Genomic DNA, 24,117 nt, shown 5'->3' on the forward strand with positions numbered 1-24,117 from the left:
AATGGATCTGAAGGTTTATGTACAAATTGTCAAAAATGTGTTGGGAAAGGGTTTTTTTCCCTCCTTTTTAAAATTATCATAAAAAACAGCCATGTGCTGGATTATTAGTTGGCACCAATTTCATCCTTTACTAACTTGAACCAAAACCATTTCCATGCTGGAACCCCCCAGTCTGGATTGAAACAAGTCGCTTCCTCATGACAGCTTCAGCTCCACAATCAGCGAACACTGTGTTTGAACGCCACACTCCCCAAATGCATTTTATCAGATTACCACAAACCAGCTGACGCAGGGCGAACACGGGGCTTTCGGGGACACGGGGGTCAGGTGCTCGTGGGAAGTCGTCCTCTTTGCCCGGCTTCCAGTCTAGCCTCGGTTATTGTTCCATGTGGCCTCGGTGGGTGGACGGACGGACGGTCCATCCTGCTGCCTGTTGTTCCGCCATTCCGCCAATGAGAGCCCGGCTGCCGCTCAGTTCCAGTCCAATGAGAGCAGCGGGGTCTGGGCTCGGATCTAGAGTTGGGTTGTTCAATCTGTGAGGACAACAACCAGCTCTGAGTGTACCGGATGGATGGATGTTGGCGATGGTAACGTTACCCAGCTTTTCCATTATCGGATGTTACAAATGTAGTAAGGAACACAGATCAAGCCTGACGTTCACGTACACTCCATTAACCGGCTTTCTGTGATGAAAGTCACCGGGGAGTTTTGAACGATTAACGGCGCAGTTCGCTAGCGAGCTAAGCCGAACACTGTTAATAGTTAGTGAACGTTAGCGACCAACAACAACCGTTAGGTTAACTTCGATTGTCCTCAGCAAACGCGCTAGCCGTGTAGCTGTTAGCTAACGCTAGCTACTATAGCAAGCTAATAACATAAATGTTAGCTACTTGGTGCCAAACGAATCACCTGTGTTAAACAAAGTACATTATTAGGTAAAACGGCAAAAGGCTAGGCAGCGCTAATCCTGTGCGGAGCTGCTGTAGCTAGCGGTTAGCGACGTTAGCTAACTTATTGCTGGCAGGGCTGCCTCAGACCAACAAAGTTGGTGGATGTTCCTGGAGAGTGGCTCTCTGACTGCTCTTTGTTCTGGCTGAACATGGTGATGATGGGGTAGCTTAGCATGGCGTTGAGAGCCAGCCAGTCTGATCCAGACAGCAGGCTTTTAAACGCGGACAGGTACAGTTGGGATATTGTAACATTTGTGAATATTAACCTCACATGCATTAATAGACACTTCCAAGAACATGGCGTCATTAGAACAACATAACAGCACGATTTGGGTATGCACCTAACTACGAACTAGTTGCGCCGACCTGTTAGTAAATGTTGGCTTTGCGTTAAAAGATGTAGTTTTAAAAGTAGTGGATGGCTTACACAAAGAGGGAAACAGAGAGAAAGAGAGGAGCTGCGCCGCACAGCGCTGGTCCTGGTGAGGTAAACAATTACATGGATTAATCACATTATTTAAATGGACAGAAAGCCTTTCTCCTTCATGCCAGCATTTCTGCCCGTAAGTTTGGTCGTTTAAGAGCTTTAAATTTTGTCTTGATGGCAATGAGCACCAGAAATTGTGTTTGAATAAGTGGCATATTTTCACTGTCAGACCAACTCTTATATGCATCATAACAAATATAATGCGTTTTCACCATAATAACTATACTCTGTTTTGTTATAACTCTAATAGTTGTCAATGATCTGTTCTATTTCTTTTACCTCACATCAAATCAAGCTATGGCTCAGTATTACGGACTGTCTCAATGGTCGTTACAGGCCCTTAATATTAATTGTGTACCACTCAGCCCAGGCTCTCTGTGAAGTCAAGGAAAAGCCTCTAAAAACCCTTGAACACATAAGGGAAAAAAGGCATCGCATGAAAACTTTATGCATTCATCAAGTGGTTTTTACACATGGTGTGTATCCTGAGTCAAAAGCAAAATCATAATCAAACTGTAAACACCCTAATTTGCTCAGAAGTTTTGCTGTCACATTCAGTTTTTAGGGTTTTGTGTTGTTTTTGATAAATTGTTCAAATTAGTGAAACTGAATTTTTCTGCCAGAAAGTTCATATAAGAAAACCCTAATTTTCATAGACGTAAACTTAAACTATTGCTTGTTTCAAATACTGTAAATGATCTAATATTATCCCACACTCGTGGATAGCCAGTCAAAGTGTGTGTTTCCGAGAGCTTTGTAAATGCAGGGTATCCTTGGAATGGAGAAATATGTTGTTTTGGGCTCTTCTCATCAAATGTGTTATTTGTGCTGTTTGTAAATTGTTATTGATTTTCCTAGTTTTGATCCGTGGTCTCATTGTTAAATTAAAAATCTGTTGGTAAAGGAGACAGATCTTCTGTAATTAACACGAGTCGTGATGCAGCTTTGCATTATTAATTTGATTTCTCAGAATGTTCCCGTCGGTGCCGGTGGTGATGGTGGACATGGGTGATCAAGCTGAACAGTGCTGTTGAGTTCTCTGCAGATGTTGTGATGTGCTGTCCCAAACCTGATCAAGCAAACGGCTTTTACAGTAAGTATACCCTTTAATTTTCTGTCACTTTCTCCAAAATACAGTGTGTGTGTGTGTGTAGTGTACACCATAACAGCATATGTGCATCAGTCCTTTCACTGCATTGTATGGTCAGATCTTAATCTTATTTTGTTTTTTCCCCATAAATCTTACCTCAGAATGAGTTGCAGCTTGTTTACAGGACGTGTGTCCTATCACTGAGGCCACATGTGTATCAGGAGAGATGGATCGCTGTAAGCACGTGGGACGCCTTCGTCTGGGCCACGACCATTCCATCCTCAATCCACAAAAATGGCACTGTGTCGACTGCAGCACCACCGATTCAGTGTGGGCCTGCCTCAAGTGCTCACATGTGGCATGTGGACGTTTCATGGAGGAGCACTCACTCAAACACTTTCAGGAGTCACACCACCCACTGGCTATGGAGGTGCGTGAGCTGGATGTGTTCTGTTTTGCCTGTGGAGACTATGTACTCAATGATAACGCCGAGGGAGACCTCAAACTCCTTAGAGGGGCGCTCTCCACTGTTCGCAGTCCAGGTAGACGCTCGCTACGCTCCTCAGCTGGAGGGGAGTGCACCCCCTGGGTTGGGGAAGGTGGACCTCAGCCCGCCATGCAGCTGGCCCTGCGTCACAGGAGGAAAGCGCTTCTAGGGAAGATGCTTCAGATGTGGATCAGCAAACATCAGGAGCTGCAGAATCAGCGTAAAGAGAAACTAGAGGAAGCTCGAAGACAAAAAAAAGATGTGAAAAGGAGACTCATGGAAGAGCTTGGCAATGTCCCTCCCAGAAAGAGTGCTAGGCTTCTTACTCAGGCGCCACGTTCAACCATCACACTCATTCCTCGCAAATTTCGCGACCCTCCAGAACGCCTACCTCCTCCTCCCAAGAAGCCTTCCCTCCTCACCCTGTCCCGAAAGACTCCTCAGAATGGCAGAGCTGCCAAACTGAGGAGATACTACTCCACACACGCAGTGACCCGCCGGAGACTTGCTCCAGGTGTCACTGGTCTGCGCAATTTGGGGAACACATGCTACATGAACTCAATATTGCAAGTGCTGAGTCACCTGCAGAAATTCAGGGAGTGTTTTCTCACTTTGGACCTGTGTGAGACTGAGGAGCTGCTGGCCAAGACCAATCACTCCCAGGGGATGAAGGGGGTGACAGCAGGTGTAGTCAGCAGTGGTAACACAGCACTGTCAGGTTGCCCTCTTGGACGTATGGGGAAGGCAGGCAGTTGGAATTTGCCCATGGGCAAAAAAGAAAGTGCCCTGCCTTCCCCACAGGCTGCAGAGTTGGTCCAGCCCAAGGAGCCCCGCTGCTCCACTCGCCAGCAGATGTCTCTGTGCCATGAGTTGCATACACTTTTCAGGGTCATGTGGTCAGGCAGGTGGTCTTTAGTGTCTCCCTTCGCCATGCTGCACTCGGTGTGGAACCTTATCCCGGCTTTCCGTGGGTACGACCAGCAGGACGCCCAGGAGTTCTTGTGTGAGCTGCTGGACAAGGTGCAGCAGGAGCTGGACACAGAGGGGTCCAAACGCAGGATAGTTATCCCCATCACCAAGAGGAAGCTATCCAAGCAAGTGCTAAAGGTTCTCAACACCATCTTTCATGGGCAGCTACTCAGCCAGGTGAGACTGTCAACACATCAGACGTGCAGATATAAACATTTGATAGAGTGTGATTAACATGCCACAGATTATGTAATGTTACACATACAAACACTGACATAATGACCCAATTTACACCTGGTATTTAAATGCAGTCTGTATCCCTGACCACATCTGGAGGCAGTCTGGCTTGCTTTGTGTTCAGATGTTAGGTACGCTGTAAACAGCATAACATTTATGCAGATATTTGTTTTTAGGTAGTGTAAGATAGCTGCAGGTTGTTCAAATTTAGAGGGCAAGCAAGCGTCAAGGCTGAAAGAGACATGACTGAAATGAAATTACTGATTATACATCTGTTCTGTGCCATGAAGGGTCCAGTAGATGCATTACTCAACAGAACTACGTGGAAAATGAAAGCAGTGCGGGCGGGAAATGAATGACACACAGTGAAAAATATGTTTGTGTGTGAAGCTCATTTGTGCAGCTGATCTACTGTTAACACGTTTTTCTAGTCACGGATTACTGCAACAAGCCAGGATAATGACAAAGCATTAAAAATACCAGGTGTAAACATGAAGGCAACATCGGATCATTTGTTGTCTGAGTAACATATCTGGACGCAGATCCCAATTTTGATACCAGGTGTGAATGGGGCGAATGAGTCATTGCAAAACAGACTGGGATTGTGATGATACAACCTGCAGACCCGTGCACCCTTAATTGTTCTCCCTAACCACTCTGGATGTTCTTATCTACATCCAGAGGCCCTCAACCCTTAACCTGCCATTAACAGTGACAGCGTGAGGCATCCCTGATATAAACGTGTGGCAGTGTGATTACCAAACAATGATGACTTCTCCATCCCTACAACAATAATCAGCCACACTTTCAACTAAAGCCATTTTCTCGGTGTCTGGAGAATCAGCTTTGTAAAATCGTCCGGAGCTGCCCTTTCACACATGTTGCACACACCTTCTCACGCACTGGAACAAACAGGTCTTTGTAGGGACCCTGTCCATAATCCCTCACACACTTATTGTAACAATCTGAGCCTGCCAGTGAGAAAAACAAATGCGTTCAGTGGATGTATATTGATGGTGTGCAAACCCCTGGAGAGATTATATCATAGCCCCTGTCTTATTCAGTACAGGCCCAATTTGTTGCCTCAATTAGTAACTTAGACACAAAAACATTGAAAAATAAGGTCCATAATAGCAGATAATACATTTGCATTCACACATACAGCTCGCTCCTATGAGTAATGTCTCCATAATGTCAGGGTTGCAGTGCATGTGTGAAAGGGACCTGAGACTGTGTCATCAACAAACATGACAACTACTGACTGCTGGAGGCCTCACCTGTTTTTATTCTCTTCTCGCTGTGTATTCCTTAGGTGACATGTCTGTCCTGTAAGCACAAGTCTAACACAGTTGAGCCATTCTGGGATTTGTCTTTGGAGTTTCCAGAGAGATACCACAGCATAGGCAAAAGTTCAGGCTCCACAGCTTACCAGCGCAGCTGCACCCTCACCGAGATGCTGTCCAAGTTTACGGAGATGGAGGCCCTTGAAGGCAGCATCTATGCCTGCAACCACTGCAACAGTTAGTACAATGTTTCATGCAATGCGATGCAAAGCAGTTTTTATTGAAATTGTAGATGTAATTTCAAAAAAATGCTTTAATCAGAATGCAGCATTGTGAGCGATTGAGTTTTGTTAGAGAGGCAGCCCCTCCAGCAGTGGGCCAACACTCCTCTGAGTGACTGAGCAGGGACTCAGCACAGTGACTCGTGGCGAGTGAGGAGTGTTCGTGCACTGCTGATAGGCCTGGAGGAGGCAGGGACTTAAAAACTAGGCTGGCAGCCTCTGTGGAAGCCTCGTTAACTGTTTTATGTGTTTACAACAGCTGATAAATTGGAAGAAAGTGTGTCACCTCTGCACTGAAACAAAGCCTCACATCAGTCACGTGCATTTGAATTGATTTGTGGAATAACTTGCTATCTCACCGTTTCATGGTTTGACAGAAAGAAGACGAAAATCATCCCACAAACCCTTAGTTCTGTCAGAGGCACGTAAGCAGCTTCTGATCTACCGTTTACCTCAGGTTCTACGGCTGCACCTCAAACGTTTCAGGCAAGTTTCTCTTCAGGCTGGTTTTCTTATAGTGTTTCCCTCTACTTACGTAGCTCAAGCATTCATGACAGTGTGAGAATCCCAGTCTTGTTTATTGGCATTTTTTGTAGCTGAAAGCAGAGCCCTTAAATACAGGAGCGTGAGTGTTTGTCATGGTGCTTTTGAATCCTCCTGACGCTAACTCCTTCCTGTCGTATGGCAGATGGTCGGGGCGGAACCATAGGGAGAAAATCGGCGTCCATGTGGCCTTTGACCAAGTTCTGAACATCAAACCATACTGCTGCACAGGCTCAGGTCACTCTGTCCACAGAGGAGGCTATACCTACGATCTGTCTGCTGTAGTTATGCATCACGGTAAAGGCTTCGGCTCAGGGCACTACACCGCATACTGCTACAATACAGAAGGAGGTGAGGAAGAGACTGGATTTACTCAGATCAGCTGGTGAGGTTCTGCTCTTCTGCTGCATATTAACCTTTTTTTTTGTCTCCTCAGGTTTCTGGGTCCACTGTAATGACTCTGAGATGAAGGTTTGCAGTGTGGAGGAAGTGTGCAACACTCAGGCCTATATTCTCTTCTATACCCAGAGGTCTGCTTAGGTACCTCTCGCTGTGATGTCGACCTGTACGCGGCAACTTAAGGCTGCATTTATGAAAATGTTCTCTGATGTTTTCCCAGATGTCATTAAACAATCACTTGAATCATTTACTAAAAAAAGATAGCAACGAGGGCAGTAGGACGGCCACAATCGTGAGTCAAGGTGAACATTTTGGCAGCGTAATCCAGAGAGAAACATGCTAATAATTGTCTGTAATGTTGCCAAGAAAAATAATTACTGAATCGAATTAAAATTCTCTCATGGACATCTTTGGATTACGGTTGATTTTAATAAAAAAAATTACTAGGAAATCAAAACCTTTTCATAAATGAGGCCACAGGTTTCTCGGCCTATGGGACCAGCATATTGGTTAATGGCCTGAAGACTGTGGGGGCGGGTCTGATTCTGTCCTGCTGAACACCGAGTTGTGTGTGCGTGTTTCTAAAAAAAACTATCAGGCTCATATCTGTTGAGTCTGGAACCACCCAGGCGCTCTCCTGTGACAGCATTTTACATTCAAAGACAACACTGACTCTGGATTTTGGAGCATTTGATCACAATAATGTTGTTCATGTGCGTTTTATATATATATATATATATATATATATATTCTATATTATAAGAGGCACATCTTTCAACATCATCGAATGGTTCCACTTGAATGAAATGCATCTCGTTACATAATCGACTAAAGTCCAGACTCTGTGTTGCCTCCCTTTCACCTTTTTTAATTATTGTGAAATGTCACTTCTGGAAACTTTTGCTACTCCTCATCCCTGTGTCATTTGTATTTCATCATGTGCTCTCCTCAAGTGTACTGTTATGACTGGATACTGTGTCCTGCGCTCTCCGTGAACAGGAATTGTTTTTGCTTTAGTTTATTTTGTGGTCACTCTATGTTTCACTTCCATGAAAAGAAGCTAAAAGTGGAGTTTCAGAGACCTGGATTGACGATGAGTGATGGAAAGCTGCACTTTTGAGGAGGGGCTAAAACTCTTGGTCCTATCTTTGTGATTGTTCATCTTTCAGCTCCTGTATCTTCTTTAAATGGCAGCTCCCCCTGTGGTGTAACGGTTAGACTAGTCCGAGCCCAGGTCAGGGACACTGCACCTGTGATTTACCTGCAGGAGATGAGAAAGAGAGCAAAAGGGGCAGACTGCGATACTGAAGAATGTGTTTGTGGGAGACTTGGGGTACCCATTTTGAGTTGAGCACCTGAAAGCAATATATTGTACATCTTGCATCTTGACAGGAAATTAAGATTAAATCAGGAATTCTTCTGCTTGTTATACAATGTTTTTTTCTACTCTGCTGTTTCTATCAAGGTCTTTAGAATTTGCTAGATAATGTTGTGTTTGATACGAGTCAAATGCAAAAGAAATTTGTGAACTCTATGTAAAAGTTGGAACAATCTAATGACGATGAATGTCTTACTTTTTAGTGGTCAGGTGTGGCCATGCCACTGGCTCTGACCCCCCTGAGTTCTGTCTTGTACTGTAAGAATACCTGTCATAAATGTAATGGTCATGGGTTTTGCCTGACAGTAATTATTAAAAAGACAAAGCAAATTTGAAATATGCTTTGGGTCGTATTCATTTTGAGCTTTTTGCATGTAACTTCACTCAGTGTCCACAACATCTGCATTAACAGCATTATAGGAGGATGCATATCGGTAAGTCGGGAAAAGTGTTGGCAATCACAAATTTGGTGTCGTAATAGTAACAGATACAGTGAAATACATCTGAAATAATCCTCAGGATTAGCAGATTCCTATTCCTATCCCCCTATTAATTAAGATTCTCTAAAGCCTTCTTTAAGATCTGCAGCCTAAATGTAATCTGGCCCAGACGAAGACGCTGCAGATGAGAGGGCATTAAATGTAAATCTCTCAAGATTATTTTTCTTCTTAGTAAGAAATGTTCCTCCATTCCATATTTTCCACTGATGCACCATGATGGCTTTTTCCCTCATCTAATAAACGTAAAGGTCTTCATTATAAACATAAAGTCCTCAATGCATTTGAGTAAAATCATCTAAAACATAAGGAAAATGTGCCATAAACCACAATATATTGTTTGTAAGATTTTATGCAATGCTTCTGCTGGTGAGCTATGAGACTGCTGTTGTTGACTGTTAAGCTTTTGAGAAGAAATAGCACATCTTCCTCTTACAAATGAAAAGCTGGCTTCATAAACAGAAAAAATGCACTGTTGCTCATTTCAATACATTCAGGGGTTTTAATGCTGCAGCCTTACCTGGTCTGATACGACCAGAGGCTGATGGAGACTTAAGGTATTGCTGAAATATTGCTGTATAACATCAGTTCACTGGCTCTATGACTCCTCTGTGCCACTGTCACAGAAGCTTAGCATTTTAGCTAAATGCTAGCATTTTCCCTTTCCATTTCCAATATCATTTCAAAGTCAGAGCATCTGAACAATATAAGCAAAAAAGTAGCAGTGTCTCAGTCAGTCGTGTTCATGCTGTGATAAGAAACACGATAATACAGCATGTCACTGTGTATTTGAGTATTTTGCAGTGAAATATGATCAGCTGTACTTATAGAGAAATACTTGTTCCTATTTCAAAGAGCAATTCCTGAACTGCTTCACGTTGAGCTAATTACTTAAGTATTAGTAACTTTTATTCATTATCAGTTATTTATTTCATAGTATGAAGTGAATATGTGTGAATGTAATAAGAATTTAAGCGTAAGTATTATTTTTGTACTAACTATCTGATAGAAAAACATTTATCAAGGTTTTATAAGTTGTAACCAAAAGCTTTATTAGTAGTAAGTAAATCATTTACTGATTCTTTATAGAGCAGAAGACATTAAAGAAAAAAAGAAACTGGTTTGCCAGGTTGTGAAAAATTCCTTTGACTGGTGGTTATCCCAGATGTTGTTAACCCATTAATAAATGCTGAAGGTGTTGTTTATGAAATGGATTTTGGTCCAGTTCTTCTGCAGCCCTTTTCAAAAAGTGAGTGACCATACAGTCCAATCAGCCAAGGGGATTTTTTCACAAACTGGCAACCCAAACATTGCTCTCATTAATGGACCTCTGTGGCTCTAGAATATACTTTGCTGTTAATAATAAAACCAATAGTTACAGTTAATGAACCTTTTAGAATAAGGTGCATTTTACAAAATAGTGCCATTATTTCAGTTTCTTATGTGAAGATTTTGCTCTCGTACCCAGTCTGAGGACATTTCAGTCAAAAAGTTCAGTCTCAGAAAATGGTTGATATTCAAGGTCATTCTAATATATGAAATCATTTATTTCTTACATTGTTTAGTAAAACAGCAATAATTGTTTTTTGCAAACTGGATATAAACTTTGATACAATTTGACATGCCAGGTAATTTGACACTGTGGATAGTAGCAGTTCTACAATAGTGGTCATGAAAGAGCATTTATGGACAGAACAGAGTTCACGTAGTTGAATAATTATGGCGAGTTTGTCGCAGATATCAGCGTTTTTTTCTTTTTTTTTTTTTTTTTACAGTTCATTCGACTTCAACAAAAAGACAGAAGAGAAAGAAATGCGTCTAAAAGCACGGCTTCAACACCAGAACAGCATGTGAAACAAACCAGGAATGCTGAGATACAACATATCTGCACTGTATTTCTGACGACAAATGGCAGTTATAGAAGATTCATTGAGTCATTAATGAAATGTTAACTCATGCCAGCTAGATGCATCTTAGTGCACATATGAGGACATGCATGAGCACATAACATTCATGAGAAAAACCTTTTCCTATAGCTTCAACATGAAGGTTACAGCGAACACAATCAGCATTTAAAAGTCATTATCAGTTTCTCTAGTCTTTGTAATTCATGTATCATAAATAATTAGAAAAAGATTCAAAGGATGATCGGAATGGATGATCCAAAGATTTTTTCCAAGAAACTCAGTTTTTTGGTGACAGCAAAGCAATCCATGACTGGCCATCAACACCAACAGATTTGGGCGAGATGAGATGATGCCTTTTGTTGCTTGGCAGGCAGAGAGTTTCTGTTCTTTCTCACTGTAAACACCTCCCATGTTGGCCGGATCTTGCCCACTCCTCAACTAAAAGTGCCATGTTTTGTCCTCAGATGCTCCACTTTTTCACTCAGAGGGAATAAGTGCAGTGGCTCTCGTTCTATTTCAGTCCCTGCGTCCTTAAGTGGTGGTGACTGAGCTGGAACCGGCTTTTCCGCTCTGGAGTCTCATGCAGGGAGCTCAGCTGGGCAGCAGCCACGGCTCCACAAAGTCCCACTGCTTCCACAGGATGAACAGCAGCAGGGTCAGCAGGACGGTGGTGGCCACTCGGGCTCGGGTCTTCATCAGCGGGGTGATGAAGTTGGCCAACGTGGAGACGAAGACGAGCAGCACGGCCATGAGCGCCAGGATGACGTTGATGAGTTTGCCCAGCAGAGCTCGAGCATTGGCGTTTTCCACTCCCTCCAACTGGACCACCTGCTGCTGCTGCTGCTGCAGCTCCAGCTTGGTGATGCGGGTCAGGCATGACTCCACAGCCTCCTGTGTGGAAAAGACCCACACAGAGGAACCACAGTGGCACTTTTAAAGGCCCTGAAAACTCATTTTCTCAATCAGCTTTTAACCACCAGGGTTCGACATGAACACACTGTTTTCTGCCAAAGTTAGCACAGTTTCAATTATTTTGTGAGAGATGTTTTTTTCTCTCTGCACTTCTTCCTGCAGGTACAGTGTGATGTCATGCACTACAGTGGACCAATCAGGATTTAGCCCAATTTGAATCAGACTCTAGTGATTGTTGGTGGGTGGCTTATTTGGTTGCTGTCAATCAAATCTGATCAAATCAAGGTTTTATTCTTAATTGATAACACCCAAAGAACTTCGTTCCTCATTAAATCATGAATATGTAACATTACAGAAAAATACTTGAAGCCATATTGTCGGGAGTTTCAATGATTTTTACCTGAATGTCCCTCGCTCGCTCATAGGACTGGTAGGCGACTTTTTCCTCCATGCTGGCGAGCTCCTGTTTAAGATTCGTCATCTCATTCTGGTGCAGCTCTGTTAAGTCATTCAGCTGTTCTTCAAGTCGCTCATACCTGAATACACGGTACAAAACACAGACACAAATCTTTGAAATAGTGCAAAAGATAAAAGAAAAAGTTTTGACTCTTAAATTGACTCCAGAGCACAGTGTATCCACAGCTTATCCCTCTGTGCCCTGGGCCTCCATCATTGTCCAAAAACTATTAAAACCACATCAGTGAGACACTCTGTTGCACTGATTGACTGTCTTACAGTGATCATGGGCGCTGTAGTTCATTTTGAGTTGACCACACATTCACTGTCCTGTCGCTGTAAAAACTCACAAGCACCCCAAATTTGTATTAACCCGCATCTGAAAATAGTTCCCAGCTATTTCACTATTTACTCCTGTTTGGATAAAGCTTGGAAAAACTACAGTGAGCAGCTGTGAGAGGAAATGATTTTTGTCTTTTTCAAAAATGAAATGACTTGTTTTAAAGATTTATATCTGCAGTAGGAACAAATGGGGTTGGGGCTAAAGGCCACAGACATGGTGGGGATGTAAGGATTGAGAGACTGATGTATGAAAATTATTTTGGAGATAATCCTTTTGTGATGATGATTTTGGTATTTTCATTGGATTTGTTGACAGTAACAAAAATCCAGAATATTGCCAGCCTCATCCTTCAAGTGAACCACACTGTGAAGCCTGTACTGAATACACCGGAGTTCATAAGTGTGCCACTGTTTATTTTATCTGGATGTGCACCTGTATCTCTCTTCCTGCAGGCACTGTGTCATGTAGGAATAGTCACTCTGCAGCTGGCCCTTCATGTCCTCAATGGCGTCCTCCATGTGTGCCTGGCTGGCTTTGATCTCCTGCAGACCCTCAAGTAGAGAGTCCCAAGAGCTGTGCATGTGATGGTGGTGGTGGTGGTGCCCGTCCAGTCTGGGACTCCCCATCGTTGGTCCTAGCAACCCTCCTCCTCCTCCTGCGCCACCAGAATTACTACCTGCTCCAGAGCCGGATGTGGCACTGGAGCACTCGTCGTCGCTGCCGTACTTTGGGCTGGAGACCAGAGTGGCACTTCCACTCAGGGCACGGGGTGTGGGGGCGTCCTCAGAGTGACCCCCGACTCCGTCCTCGAGTGTGTCCTTTAAGTGAGCAATGTTATCCGCGCTGCCAAACTTGTTCCTGATAAGACTGGCAAACTCTCTCGGCTTGGAGACCACAGCTGTGTGAGTGAGGGCAGATACTCCACCTTTGACCCCTTCAACTACTCCACCTCCAAAACCACTTATCCCAGCACGAACGTTGGCTCCAACGTCCTTTAATCCCTGCTGCATGTCCCGCAGGACATCCTTTGGCTGCCGGGCTGGTCCATTCTGTAGAGAGGGAAGAGAAATGAGGAAGCAGAGAAGTGGAGGATCTTAAAGGTAGGACAGAGGTGATTAGGTTTAAGGGAGAGAACTGCAGGAAGATAGATGAGGAAAGCAGGCCCTGTAGAGAATTAGGTGAGACACAGGATGATGCATTGGTTTATCATAAGTCGGACACAACTGTCCTCACAAAGACAGTTCAACACTTGTCAGTCATGAGATAATTATTCACCAACATCACATGTCCATTGTCGGCACACACACACTTGCTCACTTACCTGCTCTATCTCTTTCAGCTTCTTATGATAGTGCTCTAGTTTCTTGTGCAAGTGTGCGATGGTCTGTGCTGACTTCTGGTTCTTCTTCTCAAACACCTGCTTGATCCGGGAGGCCTGCTGTTTGTCTGCGTTGTGGGCCAACTTCAGGTACTCTGCAACGTTGTCGTCTCGGGCCTCCTGCTCCACACGAATCTGCTCGGTGACCTTCAGGATCTTCTGCTGCAGGTGCTCCAGAGCAGCACGCGTCCTCTGCGGCTCGCTGGCCCCCGAACAGTCAGCACCCCCGGCCATGACCCCAGACGCTGCCGCCGCTCCTTCTGCGCTGATGTTGCTGTCAGAGCCTCCATGGCTGGTGGTGGAGGGTAGGCCTAGAGTTGCCACCTCGCTCTTGTCCAGCTGAGGGGAGGAGAGGGCAGGGGGAGGTGAGGGGTGGAGAGAGTACTACAAGTACTGCAGATGAGGTACTATCAACATCGTACTCAAGCAGAAGCATTAAATGCATTGAAATCTATTCAAGTAAAAGTACAAAGGCTATTCTGAGTAATCTGTGAAAAGGCCCAGGGGTGCATCCTGATTTATTTGTCCTTTCTTTTGGAAAACTCCAGCTTGAATGGAATCCATCTGATGCTGCCATAACAGACAAACTGTGGGCTCCTTGGTTGTTTTTGGTTTTCCAGGAATATAAAGGCAACATGTCAAATATTGGTAATGCTTTCATTTACCGGAAATCATTTTCTAGAGATGTCCTGTAAATAATTATATGAAATTACTGTCGACAAAGTGTTCAGCTGGTACACTTTCAATGACGCTGCTTCAGTGTGAGAGTCTGTTAGTCAGACACGGGAGGTCAGCTGAACATGCAAAAATGTGACATTTGTCAGCATCTAATCATACAATTCAACATATGTGCAATTTAAAGATTCCAATAATTAATGAATAGTGAATACATATTTTCTTGGGTTTAAATAGAGCAGGCTTTTTCTCTCCAGAATTATCACCAAATTACAGCATTTGTTGTAGGAAACTCCTGGAAATTGTAAAGGGATTGCAGCCTCGTCAATATAAATAAACATCCAGTTAGTTACTTTCCTCCCCTGGTGGTAATGCCGCTAATTGATTTGGTGGAGGCATCAGAGAGTACACAGAAAGGCCATCATGCATTAATTAGATGATACATAATAACAGGGCTTCCTGCCCTGCACAGCCTCAGAAACTCAGCTTCACTTACAGACAAGTGCCTTTAAGACACCTTCCTTTAAAAGTGCACTCCATACATATGTGGAATAAGAGCGTAAAAGCACACTGAATGGTACATTTAAAACCAAGAGGCACAACATCATTAATAATGATGATGAAATGTTAGCCAAACTAAAGATGCTCTACATTGTCTCCATGTCTGTAAACCTCTCTGTGTGTTCTGGATCATTCTGTCTGCCTCTTCAGCACCAAGTTGTCAACAATGAGTCCTGTGCTGACATCTCACGGATAAATGAGGGGATCCCCTGCTCCAGCCTATATGTGTAGCTTGGCAGATGGGGGGGACAGTTAATGACCCTCTGCCTGACGTCAAAACAGTGTAATCAGACCCCGCAAACATGAGCTCAGGCGACACATGACACCAAACATCTCATAGCGCTGCTCTAGTTTCTGCAGACGGGACGGTGCGAGGATTTATATGCGTTTGATTTGCGTGACAGTGTGAACTGAGCACAAGCTCCTCGTTACTATTATTCTTATTATTATTGTTGTTGTTATAGAGGCTAAATATAAAATGACTGCACTACATTTTTTAAGGTTACAACTGAAACGGAGAGCAAAAACAGATGCCTGCAGTCCCTGATGGTTAATCATTTCCTGATCTCATCAGAGAAAGTGAGATGCTTTTGCAGCAGCGAGGCGATGGAGGAGGCGATGCACATATGGGTGAAAAACAGACAACGAGAAAACAACATAGAGCAGATGCTCAAATCTAACGGTGTCTTTTTTCAAAGAGCACACGGGGGTGACGGTCCGGCGATGACTCGAAAGGTCGGGAGAGAAGCGGGGCTGTGATGAGGATGGAGATGACAGATTTCAATGGCATTAAAAAAAAAAAAATACAAGCGAACAGGGGGTGATGCCTGTGCCTTCCTCACTCGGCAAGAGACGCACTGTGACATGAGAGACGGCCGATGGATGGCAACGAGAGTGGATGCGAACACATGAGGATGAGACACAAGCAGCACAGCGAGAAATTAAATTAGAAACGTTACCATACTGCTTTAATCCAATTTTTGCAGTGCCATTGCAAGTCTGTGTTCGAGGCCCATCCTCCTCCTCCTCCTCCTCCTCCTCCTCCACCTCCCCCTGTGCTCACCGAGGAGGAGCCCCCCTCCTCAAATATCTTTCCCCTCAGCCGTTGTCTGGCTGACTATCCCCTCACTGGATCCTAATGCTCCATTGTTAATGCCATCAATATCTGCAGCCTCCCTCTCCCTCTCTCTCTCTTATGCTCTGATCTCTCTCTCTCTCTCTCTCTCTCTCTCTCTCTCTCTCTCTCTCTCTCTCTCTCTCCTTTGTGTCATATGCTCCCTCCGCCTCCCCCTGTTTCACTCTCCTACCTCTCTCTCCCGCTCTCCCTCAGTCTGCATGCAAACGCGAGCTGTCCTGACCTATAATGGATGTGGGAGCTGAGGGACAGATGATGGAGGGAAATGGGCGGGGGGGGGATGGGAGAGCTTAGCGCAGGCGTGCAGGTGCCTGTGTGCTGCTGGGGCCAAAGGAGAGGCGCAGGGAGGGGGGAGGGGACGCAGGAGGGCCTTTGGCAGGGCCCAGCTCTGGGCCTTTTTATCCCCTCAACCCCCCCCCCCCCCCCCCCCCCAGTACAAACACATACACCCAGTGCGCGTTGATGTGGGGCTGCAGTGATGTGGTGCCAAAGCACACAATGTCTGTCTAAGCAGTGACTCACTCTCTTAATTTACCTTCATCATCAAGGAAGAAAAAGGTGTCTGAGCTTCTCTGAGCTGCTTGAAGTTGCATCCCCTGACTTCAAAATCTCTGTCTGTGCTGGCATGTGGGTCAGTGTGTGTCTGTGGAGGGATAGCCACTGAGCATAGATGTGAGCGAGCTTTCATCTCAGAAACAAACAAGAAATAAATGTCAAAGAGAAAAAAAAGACCTTCATCCAGAGACTGGATGTGGTGTAAAAAGAAATCCAAGTTTTAGATAAAATAGCAATACAGCTGTGTAAACATACTCATCTCAAGCAAATGTTATGTATTCCAAATTACTTAAGTAAAAGTATGCAAGTATTATCAGCAAAACATACAGAAAAAAATAAAAGTATTTGTTATGAAGACAAATCTGTATAAATATTTATATGATTTATATTATTACTGATTCTGTTGAGTTTAGTGGTTTACAGGACTCAAAATGCCACATTGAAACAGAGAGGACATGAGACCTGAAAGGTTTAAAGTCTTTAATTATGACTGAGAACAGCCGCAAACTGATGATTCAATGAGTTCCCAAGCTTGAGGAGGGAGGAGGCCAGATGAGTGTAGGTCTAGTCCTTTCCAAAGACACAGACAGATGGGAGAGGGCAAGGCACCTGAATATACCCAAAATGAATAAGAGGCAGGGAGGCAGGCAAGGAACAAGAGCAAAAATATACTTAGACGTTTCTTCAGGAGTCTCAATCGTTGACTGAACGGGTGATTCAATACTGAGGGGAGAGCTGGTGCTTGTATTCTGTGACAGCAGGTGAGTCTTGATGGAATGATTGAGTGCAGCTGTTGAGGAGAGGAGGCCGAGCTCAACCTGTCAGCCACACCCTGCAGTGAGACAGACAGACAGACAGACAGACAGACAGACAGACAGACAGACACAGGGAGAGGAGGAGGAAACTCACAAGACACGAAAAGGGAAAAAGGAGGGGGAATTTTTCCTCCTCCGAGGGCCCTGCAGGAGGCACCAGAAACACTCCTGCTGTGTCTTCACACCTGACACAAAGCTGATTGTAAAATCTGGCACACTTATCTATTTAAAACTTAAATTTACACAACCACTGTACTTTATGTGATTCGGACGTCGAGGTGGCAGATTCGTTTTTATAGTAGGAGCTCGAGTGAATCTGCAGGAGGAAGGAACATTCCACTCAACCACGCTCTCACACCGTGGTGTTTCCCAGTAAACACACACAGTTTGGTTCAGAAGTGGCACAACCCAGAAACTGAGCACCAGTTATTAAGTATTCAGTTTTTTTATTTAGGTAAAGATCATTTTACAAATTAAAGTCCTGCATTGCAAACATGGCCTTGACCTGATGTGATGAAAGTACTAAAAACGTAAGCACTCACCATTACTGATGCATTCAAGTGCAATAAGGAGCATTGCACTGTTGTAGGTCGAGCTGGAGTTGATTTTCTTTATAGGAGTACGTCATTATTTCTAAGATGATCTGAAGTGTTTATGTGTGAACTAGCTAACAGGCTGTCAGGTCTCTGAACTGCAGTGACGTGGAAGTGTGAAGCAGCACTAAGTGGGAATACTTGAGTCAAGTAATGGCTGTCAGTGTAATCTAACCACCCACAGGTACATTTACTCCAGTGCTTAACCTAGGTTTTAAGTACCTGTATTTTACTTGACTGATTCAATTTTATATGATTTTATACCTCTGAAATACAGTTGAGTATTTCAGAGGCAAAACTGTGATTAAAGACTACTTTCCAGAATAAGATGTTCTGACTTTAAAAATGAAATTAGCATAGAAAATAGCTAAAATTAGCTCCACCTCGAGCAGCTACAGCGTTAAAATGGTATTTAGTCATTAATGGATCAATAATAATACAAGATTGTAATATAAAATAGCACTGACAGCTCACCAATTCAAGCTCACTGATGAGTACATTTACTTTTGATAGTACATTTTGATGTATTACTTACAGTAGTAAATGCAGACTTTTGCATGTAAAGGACTATTTGTATTTGAGTAAAGGATTTGAATACTTCTTCTACCGATGCTGCTGGTACGAATATAAATAAATGTAATGTCAAAAAAAGTTTAAAAAAAAAGTACACAGTGAAGACCACAATAAAGCAAAACATTGACAAGAAATTTCATTTTATTGGAATTTGAAATTATAATAATTAAACAAAAACTAACTGAACGTGAGGAATATATATCTGACAATAAATAAAGATAGATCTTTTCATTTGTAGCTTTTGACATAAAACAAGACATGTGCAGAAGCATCTACCAGAAGTGCATTCATTGTTTGGGGTGATGCTGTTATACGCTTAGCTTCGTATTCGCAGCAGTGGCGGACATTTCTAAGCTGTCAGTTGTTGAGGATTAGCATTACAGTGACCTTGTTTGACACCCATTCAGATTACCCATAGCAGCAGGATTTGCCAACATAGACATAAATAAGTGTCGTGAACAAACATGGCATTTGTTTTGAGGCAGATAATAACACATTGTCTGTTATAATTGCACGATCTGTCCAAATAGGAAAGAATAAAGCACTTTGCTTTGTAAATAATACATCTGCTTCTCAGCTGTTTCTGAGAACATTTCTTCTGATTGTCCTTTATGCAAATACTGAAACAAATGCCGGCAAGGCACTTGAACCTGTGTGTTTCAAATACACCACCTATCAGATGTGTGTGTGCAATACTGCAATGTTTCTTAAGGTTATGCTACTTAATGGTGCTGTATTAAACTCTATAGATAAATCTCTGATATATATCTAAATAAACCTAAATATACGTGTTTTTAAGGCTTCCATAGACACGGTGCTACAGGCTTATAATATCTGGTGCTGAGCACATGTCAGAGTCTGGACAGGGGCATGTCAGGAGATCTACTCTGAAACTCAATCAACACAGAGTGGATGGAAGGACAGGAGGAGGAGGACATGATGGCACTTCTGTCAATAATAATCTAAGCAAAGCAACAGCATGTACAGGATATCAGAACTCTTCAAGTATGTTCCTATGAGTACGTGATGGTAAAAAAAACACGACTGTACATCTGGATATATAAAGTACGATAAAGGTTTTGTAAAAAAAAACGACTCCTCGCCCTCATGATAGACATAAAGAAACAACATTGTAGAAAAACAATAGTGGATTTGAACAAAGGGGCCAAAGGGCTTCACCCATTCTCTAGCATTTTCAATCATTCTGCCATTTTCTCACAGTCACCAGGAGACGTGTGATTCGGTTTCAAGTGTATACAGTAATGCATTTAACCGTCTCTAAAATCTCTGTACTGCCAGAGGTACGGAGTTTCTATGTGTGCAGCACTGAGGAATGTACAGTAGGAAATGTCAGTCTACACTCTGGCTTCCCCATGATCCAAATGAGTATAAATCCACTGATTCCAGAGATTACCATTAATCTTCTCTGCTCAAATGTCCCCTTCTTAGCGCTGGGAAAACACCAAACCCCCTCAGAGTGAATACAGTACCCTAATTAACCTGATATTATTGATGTGAAGCTGAGGTCCCTTGTGTTGTCACATGATTCGTCGGGTACAAGAACCCCCAGATGAGTGACTGTGCAGAGTCTGTGCAGAACGTGGTATTCCTGAGTCTAGTACTGTTTGTGTGGTTCTCTGGGGATATTGGCACCTTCGCAGTAAACTGCAGCGGAAATCACTCGCCGGATTTGTGTGGCATCCAAACCACTCGTCTTTTAGCCTGATAGAAATCTGTTGGGATAAAGAACAGGAAGTTTAGCTCATGTAAATCCACATGACATTACAACTCCACTCATTCACACTTAAGATATCTCAGTGTGTACCTGTGATGTTTGTCTGTTTCCTCTTCAGCCCCGTATTCTCTCTTCTGACTGGTGTTTTCTCCAGGTTCTCCTGGTCGACGGCACATCTCTTTGGCGAACAGGGGATGTTCTCCTTCTCGTTCCACGGCAGCTCCACTCTTCCTCCCTTGGATTTACCCGCTGCCTCCGGTGCCCTCTGACCTTCTGCCTGTTCCAGACCGAGCATACAGGACCTATAGAGCAGTGGCACCTTGGTGCCTGGAATGCCCTCCCACTGGAAGTCACTGCTCTCCAGTGGCTTGTCTGAGATGAAGTCGAAGCCCCAGCGATCTGAAGCCTCCTCCAGGTCTTTCTGCAGGGCAGCCTGGTACTCCACCTGCAGTTGCTCCCGGTCCACTGGGCCGAACAGGTTTCGTCGAGCGGGGCCTTTCCCCAGGGCGCTCAGGATCCGCTTGTGAGAAGCCATAATTCTGCACTGTAGGAAACAAAGAAAAGACCACCGGTTAGTTAGAAAATCTGCTGCTGGACATCACTGATGATCAGCTGAGACAGTAATGGTGTCCCTGCCATTGTCTTCATTATGGATTTATCTGCCAAAACGATGAATCTATTATCAGAATAGCTGCCAATTAATTTTGTCAATCAATATAATGTCACACAGATAAAAGATTCAGAGTTCTCCAAAGTGTCCAAAAAGCTGAATCTTGACAACAAAATGATTCTAAAATCAAGTAAAAAATCACTCCAATCGATGGTAAAAGTCCATATCAAATGAAACAAAACATAAAACAGAGGCTCTTTTTTTAAACCTAGAGTATAAATCAGGCTTACCATGGCTCTAAACAGGTTAACTCTCCTCAACAACGACTGCACAGCATTACCACTGTGCCTCTGGAGAGCTCTTTATAAGACCTTGTCCAGGCCATGACTCACTGAGCCCTCCTTTGACCGTCTCTGGTACATGCCTGGACATAATCTCCCGCAGACATGTAAAGACAAGTTCTCAACACAGCCTGAGATCCCTGCAGGCACACACAGTCACCACTAGGTGGCGGTGCCCAGCCATCTACAGGCAGTGAGCTCAACAGGCCACCGAGGAGCAGCTGATCAGGAGCATTGAAGGTCACAGAAAATGTCAGATTTATGAATCTTATTATGAAATCTCTGCTTTCCACGGCTACATATCTGCACCGCACTCATGGGCAAAGTGGTCCAAGTGTTAAAGGAGTTTAAGGAGTCAGCTGTGTGGCCGGAGAATAATAAGTCATTCAAGTCATCTGGGAGGGGCTGGGCAGGTTTCCAGTTTGAGATCACAATCAAGAGAAACCCGTCAGAGCCCACCCTGATTATCCAGCTACAGCACTTTGAGGGGAGAGGTCACTGTGTTTAGAATAATATTAATAATGTGGAAGACGCTCATGAATTTTACTGTCACTGATAAAATCCATTGGAGTTTGTACAGGTACAGAAACTATTCTGGTATTATGAGGCCAATGGTTTGAAACAGAATACAGAGAAATACAATTTTCCAATAAACACATCAAATAGATGTGACATTTGAACAAAGCTTTATGAAGCCTGTTGCATTGCCTGTCCTGGCTGCTGCACAGCAAAGCCCAGCAGGCTCATTTGAGATTTTTCTGGCATTTTTCCAGCAAATGCAGCTCATTCATGTTCACATCGTAGAAGGAACAGAACAACAATATCTACAACTTACAACTTCTGAACTCACCCAAACACACATCACGGTTTTCCAAAGATAAACAATGAACTGAAAGTTTCAATTCGGCTGTTTTCATCTTGTAAGTGACAATAACTCTGAGAACTAATGCTTCTATACTTGTTCCCAAAAGTACACTTTGTGTCCCCTTGAGGAACCTCCAGAAATCTTTGAACACTATATTTCTAATGTACTGATTTCTACACTGTGTTACTCCCTAGAAGCTGTCACAGGGTGGAAATTGCACTGCCTTAATTACAGATTTTCACTGACCCTTCCCCACCCACTGTTATGTAACTGTGGACCTGCATGGCCTAAGGTCAGAAGGGGTGCCTTCAGTGGGGGTCCACTTTTCTTTTTTTTTTTTTCTCGAAATCCTCTAAATCTTTATCTATTACGGGTAGAGTGGGGTAGAAAAATGTGGGGATCTCTGCTGTGAGCCATCATGGTACTCCCCTCCACCCCCACTCCCCCCAAAGTTTTCCTCCATTCCGCCTCACGGGATTGGCCGTCACAGGGAGAGGGGGCGGGGCGGCGCAGGGAGGAGTGATTCAAGGCTGTGGCGGGAGAGCTAGTCGCGTGTGAAGCTGACTCGCCGGGCTGAGCTGGAGACCAGACCCTGCCCAGTTTACTACGGCTCCACGTGAGGCTGGAGCTCGTGTCAACCAGTCAAGCTGGGCTGTCACTGGAGCCTCCCTCCCCGTCACCATACACACTCCCGAAAAAATGACTGTCACAATAAGAATGGTTGAGTTTTGAGGCATTTTTGGTTTGGCGTTGCTATTTACCATATAACTTAATGTGGGCCATGTGAGTATTGAGTATTGAGTAAGATATTAGCCCTGTAAACATATAGTTGATAAGACTGAAAAATATAAATACGGACTATGAGCTAAACAGACATTGAACATAAAAATAACCCCATCAAAGGCTGAAAAGAACATTTGAAGGGGTAATTTTACTCACACTATCAGTCGCCTTCAGTCCAGTCCGCTGAAACTTGATGAATGAAGCTGCTGTTTATCTGACTCCTGGTCGTTTTTCTGATCTTCCACTGCAGCTCTGATGTAAAACAAATGTCTGGCGCTTATATTATTAAACAAACAGCACTCCTCGCTCATGTCTCCAAGCTTTCTCCCAGTCATGAACCCGGTTCAGGCTTTATGAACTCCGGTGGGCGGGGCCCCGCTGCTCCCGTGCATGGGCGGGGCCTGTCGGCTGAAAAACGTGGATTTCGCCCGGTAAACACATGAGCACACGTGAACGTTTGGCTCGGCTGAGGAGCTGGGAGGAAACTCCAGCTCAGGAGGTGCCAGTCCGGCACGGCAGCTTCCCGAGGGCAGGAGGGCAGGAGGGCAGCGTCAGTGTTTGTGCCTCTGTTCACCGCACGTCACACACAAATACATGGAGGAACAACAAGATTTGAAGTGGAAATACCACAATGTACATACTGTGGTGGAAAGTAACCACGTACACTCACACAAGTAACTAACTGCACTTAGGTGCACATTTCAAGTACTTCTACATATTACCTTGCATGTCTACTCATGTGGAAGTAAATATTGTACTTTTTACTCCACTACATGTGTCTGCTATAATGGAAATTACTGGTTACTTTGCAAATTATCTTGTGAAATACGTTGCATTTTTGCAGACCAACAGTGGCAGAATGCGACTTTATTGTCAAGTAGGTGCATGACAAATCTACTAAAAATAAGCTATTGAAAAGTTAAAAAAAATACAACAATATAAATATATACACAAGTCTGTTTTTTCCTTTTTTTTCTTTAAAGTACTAAGTACATTTACTCAAGTACTGTACTTAAATACTCTTTTGAAGTACTTGCACTTCAATTGGGTATTTCCATATCATGCTAGTTTACACTTCTACTGCACTAACTACATTTTGGAGGTAAATATTATACTTTCTACTCCATAAAATTTTTTTTTTGACAGCTTTAGTCACTTGTTATGTTGTAGATTTGGATTATTTATACAGAATCAACAAAAAGATTCTCAAATACAGTATTGGTGAGAAAAAAAGTGGTAAGTATTAGTGAGACTGTGGTAATGAGAGAGTCAAAGTTTT

General features: G+C 43.6%; 3 protein-coding genes across 5 annotated transcripts; 1 reads left to right on the forward strand and 2 right to left on the reverse strand.

The window, feature by feature from the left end:
* The first annotated feature begins 378 nt into the window (after positions 1-378).
* Positions 379-8,441, forward strand: usp49 (ubiquitin specific peptidase 49). Of its 2 annotated transcripts, XM_070958205.1 has the most exons (7): positions 379-587; positions 2,408-2,530; positions 2,689-4,160; positions 5,533-5,740; positions 6,162-6,270; positions 6,473-6,678; positions 6,764-8,441. In XM_070958205.1, the coding sequence occupies exons 3-7, from the start codon at positions 2,754-2,756 to the stop codon at positions 6,865-6,867; spliced, it is 2,034 nt and encodes a 677-aa protein (XP_070814306.1). In that variant the 5' UTR covers positions 379-587; positions 2,408-2,530; positions 2,689-2,753; the 3' UTR covers positions 6,868-8,441. The 2 variants fall into 2 exon arrangements, with proteins under 2 accessions (XP_070814306.1, XP_070814307.1); XM_070958206.1 differs by lacking the exons at positions 379-587; positions 2,408-2,530 and having other exon boundaries at positions 2,657-4,160.
* Positions 8,442-9,627: 1,186 nt separating this feature from the next.
* Positions 9,628-16,195, reverse strand: tmcc2 (transmembrane and coiled-coil domain family 2). Its single transcript, XM_070958207.1, has 5 exons — positions 15,793-16,195; positions 13,541-13,936; positions 12,652-13,268; positions 11,821-11,956; positions 9,628-11,399 (listed from the first exon to the last, which is right to left on the reverse strand). The coding sequence occupies exons 1-5, from the start codon at positions 15,793-15,795 to the stop codon at positions 11,100-11,102; spliced, it is 1,452 nt and encodes a 483-aa protein (XP_070814308.1). The 5' UTR covers positions 15,796-16,195; the 3' UTR covers positions 9,628-11,099.
* A 2,434-nt stretch (positions 16,196-18,629) lies between these two features.
* On the reverse strand, positions 18,630-23,021 carry cdkn1a (cyclin dependent kinase inhibitor 1A). Of its 2 annotated transcripts, none has more exons than XM_070958976.1 (3): positions 21,140-21,230; positions 20,330-20,783; positions 18,630-20,237 (listed from the first exon to the last, which is right to left on the reverse strand). In XM_070958976.1, the coding sequence occupies exons 1-3, from the start codon at positions 21,140-21,142 to the stop codon at positions 20,182-20,184; spliced, it is 513 nt and encodes a 170-aa protein (XP_070815077.1). In that variant the 5' UTR covers positions 21,143-21,230; the 3' UTR covers positions 18,630-20,181. The 2 variants fall into 2 exon arrangements, with proteins under 2 accessions (XP_070815077.1, XP_070815078.1); XM_070958977.1 differs by lacking the exon at positions 21,140-21,230 and adding an exon at positions 22,995-23,021 and having other exon boundaries at positions 18,648-20,237.
* Positions 23,022-24,117: the final 1,096 nt, after the last annotated feature.

This window comes from Chaetodon trifascialis, chromosome 3, assembly GCF_039877785.1.
Source record: "Chaetodon trifascialis isolate fChaTrf1 chromosome 3, fChaTrf1.hap1, whole genome shotgun sequence".
NCBI classification, from domain to species: domain Eukaryota; kingdom Metazoa; phylum Chordata; class Actinopteri; order Chaetodontiformes; family Chaetodontidae; genus Chaetodon; species Chaetodon trifascialis.

What these genes read in the sequence shown, in the direction of transcription:
- usp49 (XM_070958205.1), top strand. Translation starts at nt 2,754, where the DNA reads ATGGATCGCTGTAAGCACGTGGGACGCCTTCGTCTGGGCCACGACCAT. An exon ending in TGCCTGCAACCACTGCAACA is followed by an intron (nt 5,741 to 6,161) that starts GTTAGTACAATG and finishes ATGGTTTGACAG; the next exon opens with AAAGAAGACGAAAATCATCC. An exon ending in CTGCACCTCAAACGTTTCAG is followed by an intron (nt 6,271 to 6,472) that starts GCAAGTTTCTCT and finishes GTCGTATGGCAG; the next exon opens with ATGGTCGGGGCGGAACCATA.
- tmcc2 (XM_070958207.1), bottom strand. An exon ending in CTGCAGGAAGAGAGATACAG is followed by an intron (nt 11,957 to 12,651) that starts GTGCACATCCAG and finishes CCGTGTATTCAG; the next exon opens with GTATGAGCGACTTGAAGAAC. An exon ending in AGCGAGCGAGGGACATTCAG is followed by an intron (nt 11,400 to 11,820) that starts GTAAAAATCATT and finishes TTTTCCACACAG; the next exon opens with GAGGCTGTGGAGTCATGCCT.
- cdkn1a (XM_070958976.1), bottom strand. An exon ending in GAAACAGACAAACATCACAG is followed by an intron (nt 20,238 to 20,329) that starts GTACACACTGAG and finishes TTATCCCAACAG; the next exon opens with ATTTCTATCAGGCTAAAAGA.